Source organism: Oncorhynchus nerka, linkage group LG14, assembly GCF_034236695.1.
Source record: "Oncorhynchus nerka isolate Pitt River linkage group LG14, Oner_Uvic_2.0, whole genome shotgun sequence".
NCBI classification, from domain to species: domain Eukaryota; kingdom Metazoa; phylum Chordata; class Actinopteri; order Salmoniformes; family Salmonidae; genus Oncorhynchus; species Oncorhynchus nerka.
Genome location: NC_088409.1, coordinates 14,591,955 through 14,616,127, shown reverse-complemented (window position 1 = coordinate 14,616,127; position 24,173 = coordinate 14,591,955). Strand labels below are relative to the sequence as shown.

General features: G+C 46.0%; 2 protein-coding genes across 7 annotated transcripts; both read right to left on the bottom strand.

Annotated features, from left to right (window-relative positions):
* Positions 1-292: 292 nt before the first annotated feature.
* LOC135575144 (uncharacterized) lies at positions 293-15,038 on the bottom strand. Of its 3 annotated transcripts, XR_010465711.1 has the most exons (9): positions 14,924-15,038; positions 12,706-12,791; positions 11,950-12,160; positions 11,638-11,859; positions 11,368-11,492; positions 10,948-10,984; positions 6,095-10,700; positions 5,686-5,773; positions 293-525 (listed from the first exon to the last, which is right to left on the bottom strand). XR_010465711.1 is itself a non-coding variant. In XM_065027486.1 (7 exons), exon 7 carries the CDS (start codon positions 10,209-10,211, stop codon positions 6,585-6,587), a length of 3,627 nt encoding a protein of 1,208 aa, XP_064883558.1. In that variant the 5' UTR covers positions 10,212-10,700; positions 10,948-10,984; positions 11,368-11,492; positions 11,638-11,859; positions 11,950-12,160; positions 12,706-12,791; positions 14,924-15,038; the 3' UTR covers positions 5,784-6,584. The 3 variants fall into 3 exon arrangements, 1 of the variants encoding a protein (XP_064883558.1); XM_065027486.1 differs by lacking the exons at positions 293-525; positions 5,686-5,773 and having other exon boundaries at positions 5,784-10,700; XR_010465712.1 differs by lacking the exons at positions 11,638-11,859; positions 11,950-12,160; positions 12,706-12,791; positions 14,924-15,038 and having other exon boundaries at positions 11,368-11,612.
* Positions 15,039-15,252: 214 nt separating this feature from the next.
* Positions 15,253-23,718, bottom strand: LOC135575143 (serine/threonine-protein phosphatase 6 regulatory ankyrin repeat subunit A-like). Of its 4 annotated transcripts, none has more exons than XR_010465709.1 (8): positions 23,613-23,718; positions 22,235-23,446; positions 18,352-18,378; positions 18,102-18,176; positions 17,500-17,754; positions 16,899-17,016; positions 16,477-16,680; positions 15,281-16,389 (listed from the first exon to the last, which is right to left on the bottom strand). XR_010465709.1 is itself a non-coding variant. In XM_065027485.1 (7 exons), the coding sequence occupies exons 2-7, from the start codon at positions 22,235-22,237 to the stop codon at positions 16,343-16,345; spliced, it is 474 nt and encodes a 157-aa protein (XP_064883557.1). In that variant the 5' UTR covers positions 22,238-23,446; positions 23,613-23,718; the 3' UTR covers positions 15,253-16,342. The 4 variants fall into 4 exon arrangements, 2 of the variants coding, with proteins under 2 accessions (XP_064883557.1, XP_064883556.1); XR_010465710.1 differs by having other exon boundaries at positions 15,282-16,389; positions 17,500-17,658; XM_065027485.1 differs by lacking the exon at positions 17,500-17,754 and having other exon boundaries at positions 15,253-16,389.
* Between the last annotated feature and the right edge of the window lie 455 nt (positions 23,719-24,173).

Below are 24,173 nucleotides of genomic sequence, written 5' to 3'. Positions count from 1 at the left end.
TTGGCCTACCTTTCCCAATGATGAGTAAACTTGAGTGTATGCATTATAGATATGGGCTTCATAGAAAGTGTTACAAAGCGTTCTCTGTTCATCTTATACATCCAGGTTTGGCCGGGGTAGGCCGTCATTGTAAATAATAATTTGTTCTTAACTGACTTGCCTAGTTAAATGAAGGTTAAATCAAATAAAAAATATGAAGTGCTTCACTATAAATACGTTTGACGATGTGGTTTGAAGTACCATTATCTTGCACAAACAGTAAGACAACTATAGACAAATCAATGCAGGCAAATCAATGTTTTATTAAATAAAGGCTCTGATTAAAATAGTAATAAAATCCGGCATTTGGCTAATTCTTCTTCCCAAAAGCTTCTCTGAATGGTTTGGAGACGGCTCTGGAGATAGCTCGTAACACCCTGACTATGAGAGGGCGTTTACGGGACTGGGACTCCTGGGGAGCAGGGGCCAGTGTGGTTGTCAGGTCCTCCTTAGGTGGGGAAGTGGATGGAACCTCACACTCAGCATCTGTGATAAGAATATTTCATAATCAGAAAATGAATGTGTGTATCTGTCCGCCTGTATGAGAGGAGAAGAAGCTAGGGTTGGAGCGAGCGGTCGCATCCGAGCGCTTCGGTCTGCAGGTAGTATAACTTTTCATTACATTTCATTACATTTCATTATAGTACAACGGTTTGATTTGTCTAATCTTAGCAATTTCTTCTTAGCTAGCTACATAGCCGTCTTTGTATCAAAGATAATTGCGTAATTATCGTATTTCGTCGTCCTAACGTAGTCTACACTGCTATCTGCCCAGCAGCTAGCCAGCTAGCCAGCAAACGTCCACCGTCTTCCGAATAGCAGCACTGTAAAAACTATTACACTCAACTGAACGACTTGATTAGTGTAGTGTTAGCTAGCTACAGTTGTCTTTGCTGTCTTCGTATCCAAGATAATTGTGTAGTTTAGAGTGTGTAGTCTTAGAGTGATTATCTTAATTTACCGAGGTTAGCTAGCCAGCTATTTGTCGTCCTTAACGTAGGAGACACTGCTAGCTAGCCAACAGCTAGCCAACGTCCACCGAATAGAACTTCCTCACTCAACAACCCGGTCGCATTCGCTCCACAGGTAGTATCACATTTTCATTTCATTTCATTACAGTACAACGGTTTGATTTGTTTGATCGTAGCTAGCTACATAGCTAGCTACATAGCCGTCTTTGTAACAAAGATAATTGTGTAGTCTAGAGCGATTTTCTAGGTTAGCTAGCCAGCTATTGTCATTCTTTTAACGCAACGTAACGTAATCAACACTGCTAGCTAGCCAGCTAGCCCCCGAATAGCACCACTGTAGAAACTATCACACTCAACGGAACGACTTGATTAGTGTAGTGCCAACAACGCAGCCACTGCCAGCTAGCCTACAAAGTCAACAACGCAGCCACTGCCAGCTAGCCTACTTCAGCAGTACTGTATCATTTTAGTCAATAAGATTCTTGCTACGTAAGCTTAACTTTCTGAACATTCGAGACGTGTAGTCCACTTGTCATTCCATTCCATCTCCTTTGCATTAGCGTAGCCTCTTCTGTAGCCTGTCAACTATGTGTCTGTCTATCCCTGTTCTCTCCTCTCTGCACAGACCATACAAACGCTCCACACCGCGTGGCCGCGGCCACCCTAATCTGGTGGTCCCAGCGCGCACATTTACATTACATTTAAGTCATTTAGCAGACGCTCTTATCCAGAGCGACTTACAAATTGGTGCATTCACCTTATGACATCCAGTGGAACAGTAGTGCATCTAAATCTTTTAAGGGGGGTGAGAGGGATTACTTTATCCTATCCTAGGTATTCCTTAAAGAGGTGGGGTTTCAGGTGTCTCCGGAAGGTGGTGATTGACTCCGCTGTCCTGGCGTCGTGAGGGAGTTTGTTCCACCATTGGGGGGCCAGAGCAGCGAACAGTTTTGACTGGGCTGAGCGGGAACTGTACTTCCTCAGTGGTAGGGAGGCGAGCAGGCCAGAGGTGGATGAACGCAGTGCCCTTGTTTGGGTGTAGGGCCTGATCAGAGCCTGGAGGTACTGAGGTGCCGTTCCCCTCACAGCTCCGTAGGCAAGCACCATGGTCTTGTAGCGGATGCGAGCTTCAACTGGAAGCCAGTGGAGAGAGCGGAGGAGCGGGGTGACGTGAGAGAACTTGGGAAGGTTGAACACCAGACGGGCTGCGGCGTTCTGGATGAGTTGTAGGGGTTTAATGGCACAGGCAGGGAGCCCAGCCAACAGCGAGTTGCAGTAATCCAGACGGGAGATGACGAGTGCCTGGATTAGGACCTGCGCCGCTTCCTGTGTGAGGCAGGGTCGTACTCTGCGGATGTTGTAGAGCATGAACCTACAGGAACGGGCCACCGCCTTGATGTTAGTTGAGAATGACAGGGTGTTGTCCAGGATCACGCCAAGGTTCTTAGCGCTCTGGGAGGAGGACACAATGGAGTTGTCAACCGTGATGGCGAGATCATGGAACGGGCAGTCCTTCCCCGGGAGGAAGAGCAGCTCCGTCTTGCCGAGGTTCAGCTTGAGGTGGTGATCCGTCATCCACACTGATATGTCTGCCAGACATGCAGAGATGCGATTCGCCACCTGATCACGACCCACGTGGAGTTCCAGGTCTCCGGTAGCCTCTGGAACTGCCGATCTGCGGCCAACAAGGCAGAGTTCATCTCAGCCTATGCCTCCCTCCAGTCCCTCGACTTCTTGGCACTGACGGAAACATGGATCACCACAGATAACACTGCTACTCCTACTGCTCTCTCTTCGTCCGCCCACGTGTTCTCGCACACCCCGAGAGCTTCTGGTCAGCGGGGTGGTGGCACCGGGATCCTCATCTCTCCCAAGTGGTCATTCTCTCTTTCTCCCCTTACCCATCTGTCTATCGCCTCCTTTGAATTCCATGCTGTCACAGTTACCAGCCCTTTCAAGCTTAACATCCTTATCATTTATCGCCCTCCAGGTTCCCTCGGAGAGTTCATCAATGAGCTTGATGCCTTGATAAGCTCCTTTCCTGAGGACGGCTCACCTCTCACAGTTCTGGGCGACTTTAACCTCCCCACGTCTACCTTTGACTCATTCCTCTCTGCCTCCTTCTTTCCACTCCTCTCCTCTTTTGACCTCACCCTCTCACCTTCCCCCTACTCACAAGGCAGGCAATACGCTCGCCCTCATCTTTACTAGATGCTGTTCTTCCACTAACCTCACTGCAACTCCCCTCCAAGTCTCCGACCACTACCTTGTATCCTTTTCCCTCTCGCTCTCATCCAACACTTCCCACACTGCCCCTACTCGGATGGTATCGCGCCGTCCCAACCTTCGCTCTCTCTCCCCGCTACTCTCTCCTCCTCCATCCTATCATCTCTTCCCTCTGCTCAAACCTTCTCCAACCTATCTCCTGATTCTGCCTCCTCAACCCTCCTCTCCTCCCTTTCTGCATCCTTTGACTCTCTATGTCCCCTATCCTCCAGGCCGGCTCGGTCCTCCCCTCCCGCTCCGTGGCTCGACGACTCATTGCGAGCTCACAGAACAGGGCTCCGGGCAGCCGAGCGGAAATGGAGGAAAACTCGCCTCCCTGCGGACCTGGCATCCTTTCACTCCCTCCTCTCTACATTTTCCTCTTCTGTCTCTGCTGCTAAAGCCACTTTCTACCACTCTAAATTCCAAGCATCTGCCTCTAACCCTAGGAAGCTCTTTGCCACCTTCTCCTCCCTCCTGAATCCTCCCCTCCCCCCTCCTCCCTCTCTGCAGATGACTTCGTCAACCATTTTGAAAAGAAGGTCGACGACATCCGATCCTCGTTTGCTAAGTCAAACGACACCGCTGGTTATGCTCACACTGCCCTACCCTGTGCTCTGACCTCTTTCTCCCCTCTCTCTCCAGATGAAATCTCGCGTCTTGTGACGGCCGGCCGCCCAACAACCTGCCCGCTTGACCCTATCCCCTCCTCTCTTCTCCAGACCATTTCCGGAGACCTTCTCCCTTACCTCACCTCGCTCATCAACTCATCCCTGACCGCTGGCTACGTCCCTTCCGTCTTCAAGAGAGCGAGAGTTGCACCCCTTCTGAAAAAACCTACACTCGATCCCTCCGATGTCAACAACTACAGACCAGTATCCCTTCTTTCTTTTCTCTCCAAAACTCTTGAACGTGCCGTCCTTGGCCAGCTCTCCCGCTATCTCTCTCAGAATGACCTTCTTGATCCAAATCAGTCAGGTTTCAAGACTAGTCATTCAACTGAGACTGCTCTTCTCTGTATCACGGAGGCGCTCCGCACTGCTAAAGCTAACTCTCTCTCCTCTGCTCTCATCCTTCTAGACCTATCGGCTGCCTTCGATACTGTGAACCATCAGATCCTCCTCTCCACCCTCTCCGAGTTGGGCATCTCCGGCGCGGCCCACGCTTGGATTGCGTCCTACCTGACAGGTCGCTCCTACCAGGTGGCGTGGCGAGAATCTCTCCTCACCACGCGCTCTCACCACTGGCGTCCCCCAGGGCTCTGTTCTAGGCCCTCTCCTATTCTCGCTATACACCAAGTCACTTGGCTCTGTCATAACCTCACATGGTCTCTCCTATCATTGCTATGCAGACGACACACAATTAATCTTCTGCTTTCCCCCTTCTGATGACCAGGTGGCGAATCGCATCTCTGCATGTCTGGCAGACATATCAGTGTGGATGACGGATCACCACCTCAAGCTGAACCTCGGCAAGACGGAGCTGCTCTTCCTCCCGGGGAAGGACTGCCCGTTCCATGATCTCGCCATCACGGTTGACAACTCCATTGTGTCCTCCTCCCAGAGCGCTAAGAACCTTGGCGTGATCCTGGACAACACCCTGTCGTTCTCAACTAACATCAAGGTGGTGGCCCGTTCCTGTAGGTTCATGCTCTACAACATCCGCAGAGTACGACCCTGCCTCACACAGGAAGCGGCGCAGGTCCTAATCCAGGCACTTGTCATCTCCCGTCTGGATTACTGCAACTCGCTGTTGGCTGGGCTCTCTGCCTGTGCCATTAAACCCCTACAACTCATCCAGAACGCCGCAGCCCGTCTGGTGTTCAACCTTCCCAAGTTCTCTCACGTCACCCCGCTCCTCCACTCTCTCCACTGGCTTCCAGTTGAAGCTCGCATCCGCTACAAGACCATGGTGCTTGCCTACGGAGCTGTGAGGGAACGGCACCTCAGTACCTCCAGGCTCTGATCAGGCCCTACACCCAAACAAGGGCACTGCGTTCATCCACCTCTGGCCTGCTCGCCTCCCTACCACTGAGGAAGTACAGTTCCCGCGCAGCCCAGTCAAAACTGTTCGCTGCTCTGGCCCCCAATGGTGGAACAAACTCCCTCACGACGCCAGGACAGCGGAGTCAATCACCACCTTCCGGAGACACCTGAAACCCCACCTCTTTCAGGAATACCTAGGATAGGATAAAGTAATCCTTCTCACCCCCCTTACTAGATTTAGATGCACAATTGTAAAGTGGCTGTTCCACTGGATGTCTTAAGGTGAACGCACCAATTTGTAAGTCGCTCTGGATAAGAGCGTCTGCTAAATGACTTAAATGTAAATGTGTATCTGTAGTCACCGTTTTAACAAGCTGGCCATAGGGTGATACATCAATATGACATTATCGATGCTTATCACTTACCCTGTGAAATACGAGTCTCTCTGAGACGTTTGGTAGGCAGAGAATCCTGTTCAGGGTGGCTCTTCGGTTCCCCTTTTGTCTTGAATAGCTGTTGAAAAAACACATCAGGACAACTGAGCCTGTGTAAAATATATGGCACCCTATTGGCTACGTACACTACTTTTGACAAGGGCCTATAGAGCTCTGGTCAAAAGTAGTGCACTATATAGGGAATAGGATGCGATTTGGGACACTACCATTGACTCTCTCCCATGTATATTAGGATTGTATTACAGGGGCCTCACTCAACCTCCTAAAGACAATGACAACAGCATTGTTCTAATGCAGAGACAATAGGGGTTTAGTGAATCTGTAGGGTACTTTTCAGCCCTGCCTTACAGAGGTAATCTAAAGACACTGAGCCCTCTACCTTAATCCTGATCTTTGGAATCTTGACAATTTTGGGTAGGAAATGCCACTTCCTGTTCTTCTTAGTCTCTTCCCCCCTGGCAGAGGGAAGGTGGGCCATGCCGTCAGCCTTTACATTAGCCGGGCTAAGGCCACTGGCGGGGAATTCCTCAGTAGCATTAAGGTCAGCCACAACACCATGAGTGATGTCACTTGCGGCATTGCTGGTGTCTAAGTAAGAAGAGCCAGCTGGTGTGACCGACCTGGGTACAATAACTGGGAGAAGAGGACGCAACAATGGAAATCAGTCACTGTGTCCCAAAAGGCATTCTCTTCCATTTATAGTGCACAACTTTTGAACAGGGCCCATAGGGTCTGGCTCTGGTCAAAAGCAGTGCACTAAATATGGAAGAAGGTGCCATTTTGGACGCAAACAGCAAAGTTCACATCATAAAATGCAATGTAGTGAGCATCATGTTACAATGAAGTCCTATGCAGATGAAGAGGTACTTTCACTTACCATCCTCCATTGCAGACTTGGACAGATCAGTCAGGCTGTCCATCACCATGTCTGTCATCAACTTGATGACCTGATCCAAAACCCTGTCAGCGGTGGGTGGCATAGGCCTACCCAAACACTGTCCCAGGAGTCTGCTAACAGAAGTCTGGGCAAAGCTGTAAACGAGCTCTGACGCATCGTCCTTTGACAGCTTCCTCAGTGCTGGCTTTGGCAGCGCTGGTTGAGAGAGGCTTCTGTGGCCAGTCGTGGATTGAAGCTGGCGGCTTATGGTTATCTCCTGAATGAGACCATGGACCTTTGCGATCAGGTTGCCAGACGCATCTTGAAGGGCTTCAATTGACAGGAGCCTATCCAGATTTTCTTCTGCTGAAGTCATCTCTGGGTCGTCTGTCTTCAATGTGTCCATTATAGTTTTCACTATGATACTGGTGTCAGATATGTTTATTTCTTGTTGATTCACAAGCGCTGACTGTGAACCTGTCTTGTCCATTGCGTTAGAGGTATGGCATTCTGTCCTTGTGATCTCATTGGCAGCACTCATGTCAGGCAACAGGTCAAGGCTCTCCAGTAGAGAGTCTAACATGTTAGTGGCTATCAGACACTCCTCACTTGCATTCTGCCCAACAGATGAACTCTCAGAGTTGGCCAATCTGCACTTGATCACATTTAGGATCAAGCTGAGAGTCTTCTTTGCAGTTTTGCTAAAGCCTTCTTGGCTGACTGCCACTGTTCCGTCTTGTAGAGCCACAAGAGGTTCACAACTTGCACTCAATCCACTACCATGGAGAGGAGAGGTTCTCTTCAAACTGGTGTCGCTCACAACTGACATACTCCTGGTAGGCAGAGTGACATCCTCACTGCATGTGCCAATTACATGGTGGTCTGTGGAGGAGCCACTCGAAGACACAAGGGCTTTAGACCTTTTAGTCAAACTGACTTTTGAAAATGGCTTCTCACTTCTCACAGACGGAGGGCGGCTCCTGTCCTTAACAAGAGCAGTGTCAGGGGACTTTGAGCATCTGAGTGTCTCCACAGGGGTGGAGTCCAGCACATCTTTGGCTGTGGTGACTGACACGGGTGGAAAAGACAAAAAGACGTTCAGTCTATCCTTTACTCTGTGGTACATGGTTTGAGCAGCATCCAATAAGGTGTCAAAGACAACTCTGGGATTGAGCTGGGACTGCAGCTTTTTCTCTCCTAGTGGGAAGGAGTCTGCGTCCTCCACTGTGTACTGGGATAGACTTTCAAGGTCTTGCATGATCATATTCACTATATCTTCAGTTGTGGAAACCACATGGTGTGAGAAGGTGCTGCTAGGCATGCTCTGTGGCAAAGAACAGTTGGCTTCGCTAGCAGCTCTGAGAATGGCCTCACGCACAATCTGTTTGGCCGTAGCTCGGAACTCAGCACTGTGAAAGCTCTGGATGGAAATGTTAGAGGTTCTGCTGGCTACACTACGAGATCGGGTGAGCGTGGCAATCTTGGCTGACGTCACATCACTCGAAATGGTGAGGCTCTCCAATTTCGAAATTATAGAGTCCAACTTCTGGTTGAAGTCGAAGGATGCATTTGACATGCTCTCGCATTTGACTTCCTTTGAAGTCTCCACCCTCAGCACCGAGATCACCTGTTTGATGACCCCTTTAGTGCAGGTGTCGAGGGTGAGCTGGTGGGCTGAAGACATTGAAGAGGTATTACTGTCTGTCTTCTGTACAGGAGATACCTCCACAGTGCTCTCAGTTACAAGTAGTCCAGTGTCATAGAACTCAATTTGCACAGGAGTATTTTTTCCCTCAGTGAGAAGGTGAGAGGTGAAAAGCTTCCTCAGTTTGTCCAGGGTTTTGGTATAAATCTTCTGGGAACCTGAACTCACTTCCATCCAGAACATTTTGCGACCTGATTTCGTACGCATGGAGGTCTTATTGACCTCAGATACCTCATGCAGGTCGGAAATAATTCCACCAAATAGATCAGAGGATGCATCCTCAATATTCTCTGCGGAAACGCAGACAGACAGAACTTCCGACAGTTTCCCACAAGTGTCGGTTTTATCCAGCACGCCAGTATATGTCACAGCTGCATCCTGAATGACCTGAGTGATGCATTGCTCAGCTTTGACGATATACCCCTCCACTGGTTGACCATGGAGGATGTCAACTTTATCAACAGGGAGCACATTCTGAATATTCACATTCTCCTCTGATGGGCGTGGGCTGTTGAAGATAATGCTCTCAGTGACCATGTTAGAGGAGGCGAGAGATGAGTCGAGAAGCAGAGACCTGTATATTGTGGAGGTGGACATCTCTGGGTGCTTAATCATAGCAGCCTCCTCCAAAATGGCCGATGGGCCCTGGAGGATGTCAGAAATATCCATGTCCTCAATGCTCTCTACCAGAGACGATAGTAGGTCTCTGGCTGACAGGTTTGTAGGTCTCTGGTTCTCGAGCTCCATTTTGATTGCTTGACAGACAGTTGCTGCAGCAACAGCAGAGCTACAACACAACTGCTTCAAGGTGGAGTCAGAAATAGATGATGACAGATCTGTCATGGATATGGTGGAGAGTTGACTCTCAGAGACAAAGGGTCTGAGTTTGACAGACACCTGTCTGACCAAGTCCCCAGCAAGAGCTCTCATATCTATTGCTCCACTAGCTGAGTTGTAGGAGCAGGCACTCTGTGGCCTTGACGGGCTCCTGCTATCCAAAAATCCTGTTATCCCAAAAACCTCAAGTACAAGATCCACAACATCGGATGACACTTCTGTCATTCTGTTGTGGGACAGAAATTGACTTGGATGAACGGTGCCTGCATTCAGAGTCCAGTCGCAAACAGAGTTGTCGGACTGACTCTGGACTAGTGGAACTAGACAGGTTTCACTTGGACCTTGGCCAAAGAGTTCTGCCATTTTGAGCAGAACTGATCTTAAGACCTTTGACTTGGAAATGTTCAGCAGTGGGTCGTTGTTGGACAGTCTGGTGGACGGTCTGCTAGCCGATCTCTGAACAACTAGGCTTTGTATTTCTGCCGAAATGGCAGTGAGAAAATAGGTCAAGGGGCTGGTCGCTCGTCCCTTGTTTCCTCCGTTGGCTTTAGCCTTAAAGATGCTATCTATGATGATGACTATAACCTGTCCAGCCAGAGGACCCAATATGGCCTCAAGCTCCCTCTCTAACTCAAGGGGAGACTTGTGGCCGTGCGCAATATGCTCTATGGCATGGGAATACATCTTAGCAGACACCATGCTTAGCATTTCTTGGGCAAACTGCTGACTTGCTGAGATACTACCAGACAGCGGACCTAGAGTTCCCTGACTGAAACTTCGCATTAGCTCAGCCAATCTGGAGTTGAGAAGGTTCATTACCAACTCTACAATACCCATCATAAACCTGGTGTCCGTTGGTATTTTGACAGGTCTGTATTTCTCCCGTCTACTCCAACTGGACGACAGTACGATGTCACTCTGCGACTGGCCTCTCTGGACCATGTTGAAGACAGAATCCTCAGAGATTCCAAACATAGAACTCAGTGGTGCCGAGTGGGGTCTGTGTCTCATCTCTCTATCACCACCCTCAGGTGAGGAGACATATCGCTCTTCGTCATCACTCAGCAAAGAGGTCATGGAACTGCAGAACGCACAACAGAAATGAATAGTACATGATAACAAAATACAAAATATGATCCAAGAATTTGGAAGTACCTAAGTAGTATTTCTCTCTATGTGGATCTGGAATGGATATTTGTACTTATAACAAGGGACATGGGAATAATGTTTTTAGAAAGACCTACAAGAGGAGGGGAAAGTACCTGTGAGAGGAGGGGATAGGGGTAGGTACCTGTGCGAGGAGGGGAAAGGCGTGGGAGTTTGTGTGCTGCAAGTAGTTCTTGAACTGGTGCGTCTACTGGGTCCACCACGAAAGCTGAATCTGACGCTGCGGCCAAGAGAGGTCACTTCTCTAGCCTCATTACTTCTTGATCCAGAAGAGCTTGACGAATCAGAGTGCCTGATCTGCATGGTGAGGTCAAGGGCGGGAACGACCACAGTGGATGTAGACTCCATCACCCAATTTGTAATATCCATGCACCTAGCACTAAACTCATCTCTGCTCATCTGAAATGTTAAAAGACCATACAGAGTTAGTTTGTTAACGGAGCTGCACTGCTGCACCATGTGTTTACTCAAGCTAGTCAATTAAAGCAGTGGTTCAGGATGTTCCACAATGCTGGAAAGGGGGGCCTGAGTGAAAAAGTTTGGGAACCTCTGAATTAAAGGTCCTGCACGACTTCCACCAATAAGAGTTTGGAATGTTTGGTCCATCTTACCAACATGAACTACTTTAGAAGTGACTATAACTCACCCCGGCACGCATATTCTCACTCAGCAGATTCCAATGGCTGAAAAGTAAATAAAAAAAGGTACACAAATAAACCACATGATATTACCTCTATTCTCTTAGATTACGTTATGGATGGACCTCTACGGAACTAGGCCACATCCAAACATCCCTGATTGGTCAGTTGAGTCCCTTGTATTTGCCCGAGACACCTCACCTCCTTCTCAAAACCCATTGGACGAGATGGTCAAAAGGGAGGGCTTTCTCATCCAATGGGTTTTGAGAAAGAGGCGAGAAGAGAGGGCTCGAGGAGAATGCAATTGAGATTTTCCCTATGGGTACGTCCCAAATGGCCCCTATTCCTTAAATACAGAACTATTGTTGACCAAGGCTCTAATAGGGAACATATCTAGGGGATGCATGGGGAACCAAAGAGCAACTAACCCATCCTTCATGTCCTGCACAAAGGTGTGTAGGTCTGGGTAGCTTCTCTTTCCCCTGCTGAGGGTGAGGCTGGTCTGGGAGGCTGCAGCCTTGCGGGTCATGGTAGTGAAGGTCACCACTGCAGCCTGATGGGGATGACAGAAAGCAGACTTAGGCTGGAATTCAATCAAATTCGCCATAGCACTGTTAACGCAATGTCTGTTTACGAACTACTGTCTGCGTGCACAAACAGACATGTACACACACACACTGTTATCTGGAAGCATTTACCTTTGCCACTCGTTCAGTCTCCTGGGATTGAGATGGCCCGGCTGTTTCTACATCATCACTCTCCTGCATCACACTCTCTCCTTCGACCTCCAGTGTCAGAGTTGATGTGGATGTCTTCAGATCAACCTGACTCAACTCACTCTCTCCTTCGACCTCCAGTGTCAGAGTTGATGTGGATATCTTCAGATCAACCTGATTCAACTCACTCTCTTCTTTGGCCTCCTAGATTAGAAGACCTTTACTAGCTCAAGCTTGGACAATTAATTTGTCATTTTAATCTTCACTGCGTCATTAAAACGCAATGCATCATACCTCCTGTGACTGAGATGGGATGACAACAGCATCGTCCAACTCACTCTCTCCTTCAACCTTCTGTGACTGAGATGTGCCATCTGTCTTCAGATCAGCCTCCTGCATCTCAATCTCTCCATCAGCCTCTAGTGACAGAGTTGGGATATCTGTCTCTAGAACAGCCTCTTCCAACTTGGCCTGTCTCTCAACCTCTCTGTGATCTTTATCAGATCTAGATACAGAAAAAGGAATCTCTCTAAGGTCACTATAATGTGAGTGTGAGGATGTGTTCCAATTATAGAAGTAGAATCATAGAAGTAGAATGAATCATTATAGAATTAGGATAGAATCACTGTAATTCTATGGTTCCAATACTCTGAGATGAATCGGCCTATCCAGAGTTATATATTTAGAGAATTTGGCAAACTTTTAGAAAGGACTCCATGTTACCGCCTTTGAGCATTTCATTTACCCTTTCATTATAAGTCAATTATAAAATAGATGTTCAGGTACATATTAGTGTTTAAAATGTCAATATTGTTCATGGGGAGCCAGCTCTCATATGGATATCTTTGATTATATATACTGTGTCATGTAATGTATACATATTGATGTAAATGCAACATAATGCAGATAGATGTCCCATCTCTCTAAATACATGGCTCTGCGCCTATCTCTCCGTAGGCGGTGACCTTTGACCTACTACATAATCTGTATCTGTAGGCCTATGTGATCCTGTAACCAGTCACAAATGTGTCATTAGTGTAAATCACTTACCTATCTTCTTCCTTCATAACATCACCGTCATTGATGGGGTCACCCAGGTCTATGAGGGTGAGGTCATTCCCACTGACCTCTGACTCCTGAAAGACAGCAAGCACAAAGTCATGTTTAGATGTCACCTACTGTGTCGCCTTTAGCCGTGTTGAAAACAACTGACTTCCGACTTCAGAGCGTTCAAGACAACCGAAAAAGAAAAAAACTCAGACATGGAAAAATTGTTTTCAACAGTCATCCAACTTGGATTTCCAAGTCAGAAGCAGCACGGCTTGGCGGGTCATGTTTCAGAGGACTCCTGACTCGACTTTTGAGAAGTCGCAGCGATGAGACTAGATCGTAACTACCAATTGGATATCACAAAAAAATGACAAAAACTCTGGCAACTCTTTAGAGCTCCAAATATCCGACCTAAAGATCATGGAAGTCATGATTTGACCAAGATCACTTGCCTTGAAAGCACCATTAACCCAACATTGTCACATCATAATGCATCATATGCATAGAAATAGAATCACCAGAACATCATGTCAGGTGTACAGTTCAGTTTACCAGTCAAATTGCCGTGATCAGAGGCTCTATCCTTTCTAGTGATTATATTTCTATGGTCACATCATAATGCATCATATCTATGCTTGTGTCCGAAATAGCACCCTATTTCCAATATAATGCACTTATTTTGGCCGGAGCCCTATAGAGTGCCACAGGAATGAGTCATAATCCCCATAAAACATAGTAGTCAAACAGGGAAATGGTTCCAATTGTTTTTACACCATACACTTTTCCCATAGTGGATTTTAGAAACACTTAAAATAAGGGCTGTTTCAGGTAGGCTTACCCTGGTGTGACATTTTGATAACTGTAAATCTCTCTAGGACAAGGTGACTTTTATCAATATATTCACCTGTATTTACCCCCCAAAAATGAAATGCTAATTATCTGCTAATGTGGCTATCATAAAGAACTACAAATGAATCTCTTGATTAACTATCTAATGTTAGCTAAATGTAGTAATTAATAAATTGGCTACATTTCTTTAAATGGCCAATTCTGTGAACTGTATAGTGCAAGTTTTAAATTGACACAAAACCTGTTAGCAAAGGTGTCAGCTAGAAATGACGTTTAGGAGCTTGCAGGGATTTGTAGTTTTGCATGTCTACTTTGATGCTAATTACAAATTTAGAATCTGAGAGTAAATAGAGCCAAATGTATTGCTAAAAGTCACCTTGTCCGTGAGAGATTTACATGGTTCTAAAAATGGCACACCAGGGTAAGCCTACATGAAACACAGCCCTTATTTGATGTGTTTCTGAAATCGCTTATGGGAAAAATTAATGGTGGAAAAACGATTGGAACCATTTCCCTCTCTGTTTGACCCGCAAGGTTTTATGGGTATTATGACACCTCCACGGTGGGGCTAAAAAGACGGGTTGGTTGTTTAGCAACAAAACTGGCATGTAACTGGGGAAAATAGACAAAGTAAATAGACAGGGTTCGCTTAGAACGTTGACAACATGTAAACTATATTTAGTCTCTAAATGTTCATTGCAAACAAATACATTTGCATAATGAGCACTTGCTAGCTGAGTTTGAGTCATAACAAGATACACGCATTCCGGCCATTGATGAGCGTGCGCATGTTTTTCATGACCAGCCAACCAGTGTATGGATCTTAGTCAAAAGTAGTGCACTAGCCTACATAGGGAATAGGGTGCCATTTAAAGACGTAAATGTGAAGGTGGTGTCATAAGCCTTTGACCCTAGACCCCCATTTGACCCACAACAGATTCTACTGTACCTTTAGCCAACTCTCATGACTCCCCCGGCCATAGACTTTGAGGTTTGATATTACAGAACGAATAGCACATCATTTCATTTATTTAACAATATTTAATCCACAGTAATTAATATCAATGGGGATTTCAAAATAAGTATAAACTGGGTGGAACGAGACCTGAATGCTGATTGGTTGAAAGCCGTGGTATATCAGACTGTATACCATGGGTATGACAAAACATGTATTTTTTACTGCTCTAATTACGTTGGTAATCAGATTATAATAGCAATAAGGCACCTCGGGGTTTCGTGATATATGGCCAATATACCATGGCTACGGGCTGTGTCCTAGCACTTCGGGTTGTAAGAACAGCCCTTAGCCGTGGTATATTGACCATATACCACAACCGCTCGGGCCTTATTGCTTAAATAACATGCCTACCTTGAACTCTTTCTTCTCCACGTCCTTGCAAAATCAGCACATTTCCTTGCCAAAATGAACGCTCCTCCAGGACTAGCGAGAATCAGACTGAACTGCTCCCGCGGTTTATCATCAATTTCAACGTTTATCAGTGATGACGTAACAATGCTGTACAGATTTGACGCACTTCCAATCTCGTGCTGATGCAACGCGGTTGAAAGCTCACGCATGGAAATCCTGCGAGTTGTTCACAAATGTAGGCTACTAATTGCCCTTAAAAATTTAATGTTGTGGACGCAATACAAAATAAAATAAAATACATAACCCACACCGATAACCCAGAGTTCATCATTAAATAACATTTATTACTCATAAAATATACAGCAAACTTCAGATACTGAAAGAATTCATGGGAGTTTCGAATTCAGTCACCATTTCATATGTACATGCTAGTTTCATCCGTTTAAAAGAATGATAATGACACGAAAAACCTGTGAACCTGTGAATCTCTTGTTGCTGATTTGGTGAACATAGCAAATTTATTGCACATATTTCCAGTTAAAATGATTTTCAAAAAGAGACAAAAACGGGGATATGAACATTCAATCACATACAATGATTGAGAGGTTTCATTTTTTGAATAAGTTATATATCACAAGAAAGAATACATGAATGAATAATTTACTTTCTAAAATACTTTCTAGAGGCCAAAGGACAGGTAGGTTTAATAACGCAAATGTAATATGTCCCTTCAAAAAGTCCTGTTGCTCACATACCAGTATCCTAAATGGCACTGCTTTTGACCAGAACCCTATGGACCCTGTTCAACAGTAGTGTACTTACTATTCAGTATAGGGTTCCTTTTGGGATGCATTAAATCTTTACAATTACTCATCAGAGCAAATGCTACCATTTTTTTATTCCCACAGAGCTTAAGACATGAATGATTTTATTAAAATATTTGTTCATACAAAATGTATGATTTCCCCTCCTCCCACATGGATTACAGACAAGAGGCTAGGTGTGTTCTGACTGTCTTAGTGTGCGGATAAACATGACAATCACTCTCATGAAACTTAAATGAAACATCACTCCTTATGTCTTTTCTCAACACAAACACCCAATTTCTACAGTCAAAACAGGTTTTGAAAATGCTTCTTCCACATCTTTTGGTCCCTGTCTGTTTTGCTCTCAGTGAAGTGCTACTATCCCCTTGGACTACAGGTTATTGCCGTCATAAGGTGTGCGTCTGTCTGTTGGCCGGACACTTTCTACCGTTTAGGACCTTTGTGGGTAAAGGTAAAGATGGGGTATAGCAGCAGCAGTTCCTCTGAAGTCCAGTATCTGCTGGAAGGGAACCTGGTGGTAGGAGAGGATGAGTGTGGGCCTGTTGTGCCTCCCCCTATCCCTCCCTCTTATCTCTCGCTGTCTGAGGGACTCTTAAGGTTCCTGTGCGGATGGCTTGGTTCGTGCCCTCCCGAAGCTGGCTGTGGAGATTTAAGACACGCTATGTTTATGTGTGTATTTGTTTGTGGCCTCTGGCCCACTTCGCTGTCCCTCTGTCCAGTACGTACCGTTGTAGCAGGCCCAGTGTAGTGGCGTGTAGCCCTGGTTGTTTGTGATGACGGGGAGGGTCCACACTGACTGGGCGGTGTGTAGGAGCCACCCCAGCACCCCAATGTGTCCGGACGCCGCCACCAGGTGGACATGGCTCCGCCCCTTACCTTCCTGAACCAGGAAGCTGGCGCTGTGCTTCACTCCTCGTGACCCGTCAGCGCCTAGGAGGAAGGGAAGGGAGGGGAGGCAAGAATGGATTTGAATAATTTATAATCAATTAAATAATAAGGAATCATAATAGGTATATTTGGGCATAATTTATATTCCATGCTAGATCCCACACCAAAGCCATCCCTAGTAGTTCAATGGCCCCATCCTAGAACAGAACAAGCCTCCCCCTCTCTTTCTGTGTGTGAGTGTGTACAACTCTCCTCCTCACCCCTCTGTGTAGAGCTGTTCTGCCCCACTTGTCTTTGGCTTCTACGCTGGCTCCCTTGTTGAGCAGTGAGTACACACAGTCTGTGTGTCCGCTCAGCACCGACAGCATCAGAGGGGTTCTGATACACAAGACAACAGGTCATATTACAAACTGGTAATAACCAGGCTGTAATAAACAGAGAGGATAAACAGAGAGGATATGAGCAGCTTGCTGGACGACTATAACCTTCACATGAACAGACAGATTTCTAGAACAGTGTTGGTAGATGACATCCTCATGATGTTAACACAGCAGATAATAAATAATTTTGGGGCTTAGGCCATCGAAGCCTGTCACCTGTTAGCTGTGTACCTGGCTCTGGATAGAAGTCTCCCCTGTGCACTGATCTAGGATCAGCTTACCCTCCCTAGATCCTCAATCATTAGTGGAGAACATGACAAAAAATGACCTTAGATCAGTGTCTAGTGGGCATTTTCACACGATACCATGTAACATCCCTAAAGTGGATATTGTCGTCCTAGCAACATGACCAAACAAATGGCCATCTTGGTCAGGAAAACTTTTTAATTACAGAAGCTCTATGTGATATCCTTATGTCTACCTGCAGCGTGGATGGGTGTCCTCTTCAGAGTGAAGTCTTTAACCAGGATGGAGGCTCCCTGGTTGATGAGGACGTCAACACACTCCACATGGCTTTTTAAGGCAGTCCAGATATTCACTCTTAATATAATCAATGTCCTAGAGTAGACCAGTGGTACGCCTGAACAGAAATACAGTGCTAGACCTCTAAAGTAGACCAGAGTCTTTCAATCAGGAGCCCATTTTTGCTCCCACCCAGCATCAACATCGGAGGTTCCTGCCAAGCGTGGGATAGAGAAACAAACACTCTACTTCTCCTCTGAGGTTGATTACCTCAAATGGCAAAATAAGGAAATCATCCTCATCATCACTGTGTAGAATATGCATGTATTTTACACTAATCAGGAATAGATCGGAATATGGTGTGTGAGTCTGTCTGGACAGTCAACTTCCTGTGGAAAATCTACACCATGCTTGCATCCCAGATAGCACCCTATTCCCTATGTAGTGAACTACTTTTGATCAGGGCCTATCAGGATCTGGTCAAACGTAGTGTACTAAATAGGGAATAGGGTGCCATTTGTCATATGGAGACCACTACAGGAGCAGGTAGGCTTTACTCACAGCAAGGTGTAGAGGGCTGATGGGAGCTCTGACATCAGAGTCGTTCAGGATGTCTGTCCCTGAGGTTTCCATTAGCTGAGGAAAGACAAGAACGGCCAGTTCAGACTTGTAACATATTTACTTGGAAGGTTAGTCTAGTAGCATGTGTAACATGGTACATCTCAGTGACCAGCCTCTGCAGACATACTGGGGTGTTGCATCCATACCTTAAACAAGCAAGTGTGAGGAAAAGTTACCAACTGGCACTTACCACATCTAAAGGTGTTTCACTTGCAATCTGGAAAAAGAACATCAAGAGTGATGACAAACATGCAACCACACCTTAAAACCTACTGAATATCAATGACTATATCCCAAATGGCAGCCTATTCCCTATTTAGTGCACTACTTTTGACCAGAGCCCTATGGGCCCCACAGCCACACCTTAAAACCTACTGTTGGGTTCTGAGAATATGAAATATACTAATTTGTATTTTTTAATTTCACCTTTATTTAACCAGGTAGGCTAGTTGAGAACAAGTTCTCATTTACAACTGCGACCTGGCCAAGATAAAGCATAGCAGTGTGAACAGACAACACAGAGTTACACATGGAGTAAACAATTAACAAGTCAATAACACAGTAGAAAAAAAAGTCTTTATACATTGTGTGCAAAAGGCATGAGGAGGTAGGCGAGTGATAAATGATCCGATGGTCGTGTACAGGTAGAGATATTGGTGTGCAAAAGATCAGAAAAGTAAATAAATATAAACAATATGGGGATGAGGTAGGTAAAATTGGGTGCCCTATTTACCGATAGACTATGTACAGCTGCAGCGATCGGTTAGCTGCTCAGATAGCAGATGTTTGAAGTTGGTGAGGGAGATAAAAGTCTCCAACTTCAGCAATTTTTGCAATTCGTTCCAGTCACAGGCAGCAGAGAACTGGAACGATAAGCGGTCAAATGAGGTGTTGGCTTTAGGGATGATCAGTGAGATACACCTGCTGGAGCGCGTGCTACGGGTGGGTGTTGCCATCGTGACCAGTGAACTGAGATAAGGCGGAGGTTTATGTGGGTCTGGCGACGAGTATGTAGCGAGGGCCAGCCGAGTAGAGCATACAGGTCGCAGTGGTGGGTGGTATAAGGTGCTTTAGTAACAAAACGGATGGCACTGTGATAAACTGCATCCAGTTTGCTGAGTAGAGTGTTGGAAGCTATTTTGTAGATGACATCGCCGAAGTCGAGGATCGGTAGGATAGTCAGTTTTACTAGGGTAACTTTGTAAGTTTGGCGGCGTGAGTGAAGGAGGCTTTGTTGCGGAATAGAAAGCAGACTCTAGATTTGATTTTAGATTGGAGATGTTTGATATGAGTCTGGAAGGAGAGTTTACAGTCTAGCCAGACACCTAGGTACTTATAGATGTCCACATATTCTAGGTCGGAACCATCCAGGGTGGTGATGCTAGTCGGGCGTGCAGGCAGCGAACGGTTGAAAAGCATGCATTTGGTTTTACTAGCGTTTAAGAGCAGTTGGAGGCCACGGAAGGAGTGTTGTATGGCATTGAAGCTCGTTTGGAGATTAGATAGCACAGTGTCCAAGGACGGGCCGGAAGTATACAGAATGGTGTCGTCTGCGTAGAGGTGGATCAGGGAATCGCCCGCAGCGCAGCAAGAGCAACATCATTGATATATACAGAGAAAAGAGTCGACCCGAGAATTGAACCCTGTGGCACCCCCATAGAGACTGCCAGAGGACCGGACAGCATGCCCTCCGATTTGACACACTGAACTCTGTCTGCAAAGTAGTTGGTGAACCAGGCAAGGCAGTCATTAGAAAAACCAAGGCTACTGAGTCTGCCGATAAGAAAATGGTGATTGACAGAGTCGAAAGCCTTGGCCAGGTCGATGAAAACGGCTGCACAGTATTGTCCTTTATCGATGGCGGTTATGATATCGTTTAGTACCTTGAGCGTGGCTGAGGTGCACCCGTGACCGGCTCGGAAACCAGATTGCACAGTATGGTGGGATTCGAGATGGTCAGTGACCTGTTTGTTGACTTGGCTTTCAAAGACCTTAGATAGGCAGGGCAGGATGGATATAGGTCTGTAACAGTTTGGGTCCAGGGTGTCTCCCCCTTTGAAGAGGGGGATGACTGCGGAAGCTTTCCAATCCTTGGGGATCTCAGACGATATGAAAGAGAGGTTGAACAGGCTGGTAATAGGGGTTGCGACAATGGCGGCGGATAGTTTCAGAAATAGAAGGTCCAGATTGTCAAGCCCAGCTGATTTGTACGGGTCCAGGCTTTGCAGCTCTTTCAGAACATCTGCTATCTGGATTTGGGTAAAGGAGAACCTGGAGAGGCTTGGGCGAGTAGCTGCGGGGCAGGGGGGCTGTTGGCCGAGGTTGGAGTAGCCAGGAGGAAGGCATGGCCAGCCGTTGAAAAATGCTTGAAGTTTTCGATAATCATGGATTTATCAGTGGTGACCGCGTTACCTAGCCTCAGTGCAGTGGGCAGCTGGGAGGAGGTGCTCTTGTTCTCCATGGACTTTACAGTGTCCCAGAACCTTTTGGAGTTAGAGCTACAGGATGCAAATTTCTGCCTGAAGAAGCTGGCCTTTGCTTTCCTGACTGACTGCGTGTATTGGTTCCTGACTTCCCTGAACAGTTGCATATCGCGGGGACTATTCGATGCTATTGCAGTCCGCCACAGGATGTTTTTGTGCTGGTCGAGGGCAGTCAGGTCTGGAGTGAACCAAGGGCTATATCTGGTCTTAGTTCTGCATTTTTTGAACGGAGCATGCTTATCTAAAATGGTGAGAGAAGTTAATTTTAAAGAATGACCAGGCATCCTCAACTGACAGGATGAGGTCAATATCCTTCCAGGATACCCGGGCCAGGTCGATTAGAAAGGCCTGCTCGCAGAAGTGTTTTAGGGAGCGTTTGACAGTGATGAGGGGTGGTCGTTTGACTGCGTTTGACTAATTCATGTCACTGAGGGAGAGAGCTTAATGTATAACGTTTACATTATGTCAGGATATGTTATTGTTAGCCATCAGGCATCCTATGGGTGGGATCCTCTGGGATGAGAAGAGACACAGTCTGGTACCAATCACCATGTCAGCCTTGAGTTGGGGAGGAGTGAGCACTTTGAGGTAGCGGTCAGGTCAGATGAAGTGAGGAAGAACAGATATCACTAAGGTTCTGTCTAGCAACAGAGATGCATTGGCTGTTTAGAGGTGTAGGAGGAGACTCAGCATAGGAGAGAGGATTAAATATCAGTGCTTGTGTGAATATGTTTTTTGTCTAATGCAGCTGTCTTGACCCTCTGGGAAGAATACACTTGGTTCAAGCATTCATAGTGTCCGTCGAGTTTTTACTCTGAGAATTAGAACCTAACAGTTGGCACTGCGAGCAGGGATTTGCAGTCGAACTAGAGATTCCGAATCAGTGAAACAGAAACAAGGTCGGCACAGTTCCTACACCCGTTATCACTCATTCTGACATCTTGGGGAGATGAGAGTCGTAGGCTGAACCAATTATAGGGTACGAACCTAGAAAGCCTGAGCTTATTCAGTAGTCCCATTGTATTACGACCGGTCGTAGCTTTGTGGTATATGGTAAGTCCCAGAAGGTAAACCCAAACCTGTAGAGGATAACTCCTAGGGGGTAAATCCCGAGTAGGTTGGTTCCTGCTAGTACTATAAGAATAGGGTGAGTCCCAGAAGGTAAGCCCGAGCAGGCAGGTAACTGCAAAGGGTAAGTCCTAGGGGGTAAGACCCGGGTGGGGTTGGTTACCTGCTATACCTGTAACGAGAGGGTGAAAGTCTCAGCCGCAGTGGCCATGCGGCAGTAGAGTGGGTGTGGATGGATAAAGTGACATACTTGTGTTCTAGGATAAAATGTTGCCATTCAGGGTTAGAAGAAAAGCAATAAGATACTCAAACGCTGTTGGATTTGGGTGTATTAGCATTAGCAATAAAGAGAGGTTGGTTTTATGCCCTGTTGGGGTGGGGAACCATGACAGATTATGTGGAAATAGGAAGACAAGTGTGAATCATTTTGGTAATGTGTGTTATCAACAACAGTGATATTTGAACAGATTGGAGATGACTATCCATAACAATAAAATCCTTCATACAGTGAGGTTAGGTTACCATGCTTGTCCTGCCCCACAGCTGTAGACACAGCCTTCTCCTGGTCCTCAGACACTAGCTGGAGATCCATTACAGGATGTCTGTCACCTGCCCCTATTGCAGGTTAGGGGTCACATCCACTTGAATGTCCTTCATATGACGAACCTCCTACAGAGCAAATGAGGAAAACATGATATATTAGGATTTACAGTGCCTTGCGAAAGTATTCGGCCCCCTTGAACTTTGCGACCTTTTGCCACATTTCAGGCTTCAAACATAAAGATATAAAACTGCATTTTTTTGTGAAGAATCAAGAACAAGTGGGACACAATCATGAAGTGGAACGACATTTATTGGATATTTCAAACTTTTTAACAAATTAAAAACTGAAAAATTGGGCGTGCAAAATGATTCGGCCCCTTAAGTTAATAATTTGTAGCGCCACCTTTTGCTGCGATTACAGCTGTAAGTCGCTTAGGGTATGTCTCTATCAGTTTTGCACATCGAGAGACTGACATTTTTTCCCATTCCTCCTTGCAAAACAGCTCGAGCTCAGTGAGGTTGGATGGAGAGTATTTGTGAACAGCAGTTTTCAGTTCTTTCCACAAATTCTCGATTGGAATCAGGTCTGGACTTTGACTTGGCCATTCTAACACCTGGATATGTTTATTTTTGAACCATTCCATTGTAGATTTTGCTTTATGTTTTGGATCATTGTCTTGTTGGAAGACAAATCTCCGTCCCAGTCTCAGGTCTTTTGCAGACTCCATCAGGTTTTCTTCCAGAATGGTCCTGTATTTGGCTCCATCCATCTTCCCATCAATTTTAACCATCTTCCCTGTCCCTGCTGAAGAAAAGCAGGCCCAAACCATGATAATTATGTTGATAAGATGTAGGTTTACAATTGTACTAACATGTAGCTTCAGCACCAACGTCATCAGACGGCCCAGTTGCAGCATCAGTAGAGTACTCATTGTCAGACGACATGCGCCTCAGATTACAGGTCATCATTTGCAGGAGTGCTACCATGGTTTGGAGAGGCGTGTTGCTGTAGAATACCTGTCTGTTCTACACGGTCTAGGCCAAATTGCCATTTATGTTGACCAACATGCACCCCATGCAGTTCTAAAAGTATGTTTCAGGCCTTAACTTCTCTGGCATGTTTTGCGTCAGACCCTATGGATCGGAGCAAGGCCAGGGCATGCACAATGGAGACGTCATTTGATGACAGCTCTGAAAAATTTAGGTTAAGGTACACAAGCAAAATTACCAAAGCAAAGGGTTTGACAACATTATTTAGACTGAGTTACTCTATGCTGTTGAATGAGTGTCAAACACAGCAGCACCATAGACAGTGACAAAGAACATAGCTAGCAGGGTTGTGGAAAGAAACACTTACCTCCAAGTCTCCTCTGCAGAGAGACTTGATCTTGCTTCTGGGACTTTCCAACAGGGTAACAAGAAACTGAGGAGAAAGTGTTGACAGAAGTTGAGTTCACACAAAATAGCTACATATATTAATAGCATATTTCCCAAACAAACTCCTTCACTCCAAATAAAACATTAGTGAAGCAACCTTCAATGACCCCCACAGTCAACACTAAGCGCAGCAATTCTCACACACCTCCCATGATAAGGATATTAGTCTTTGTTATCAACAGGTAATGTCTTCCCATCATTACAGATATAAATGGAATATATGGAGTAGAAAAGATTGCTTGCCCACCAACAAGAATCAACACATGTTCTACATGGTCTATTTCTATCTGAACGTAACAACTCAATCAAGCTTGTTAATTGATCGTTACGTCATGTTTGTCAGGTAAACAAAAATGACCGTTTATTATTCAGCCCCCTTAAGTTATACTTTTATTAATTTAAAAAAATTATCATGCAATTCTACTAAACTGTATGACTACAGAGATTAGCAGAATATTTTTCAAGTGGCACTGACCCAGGG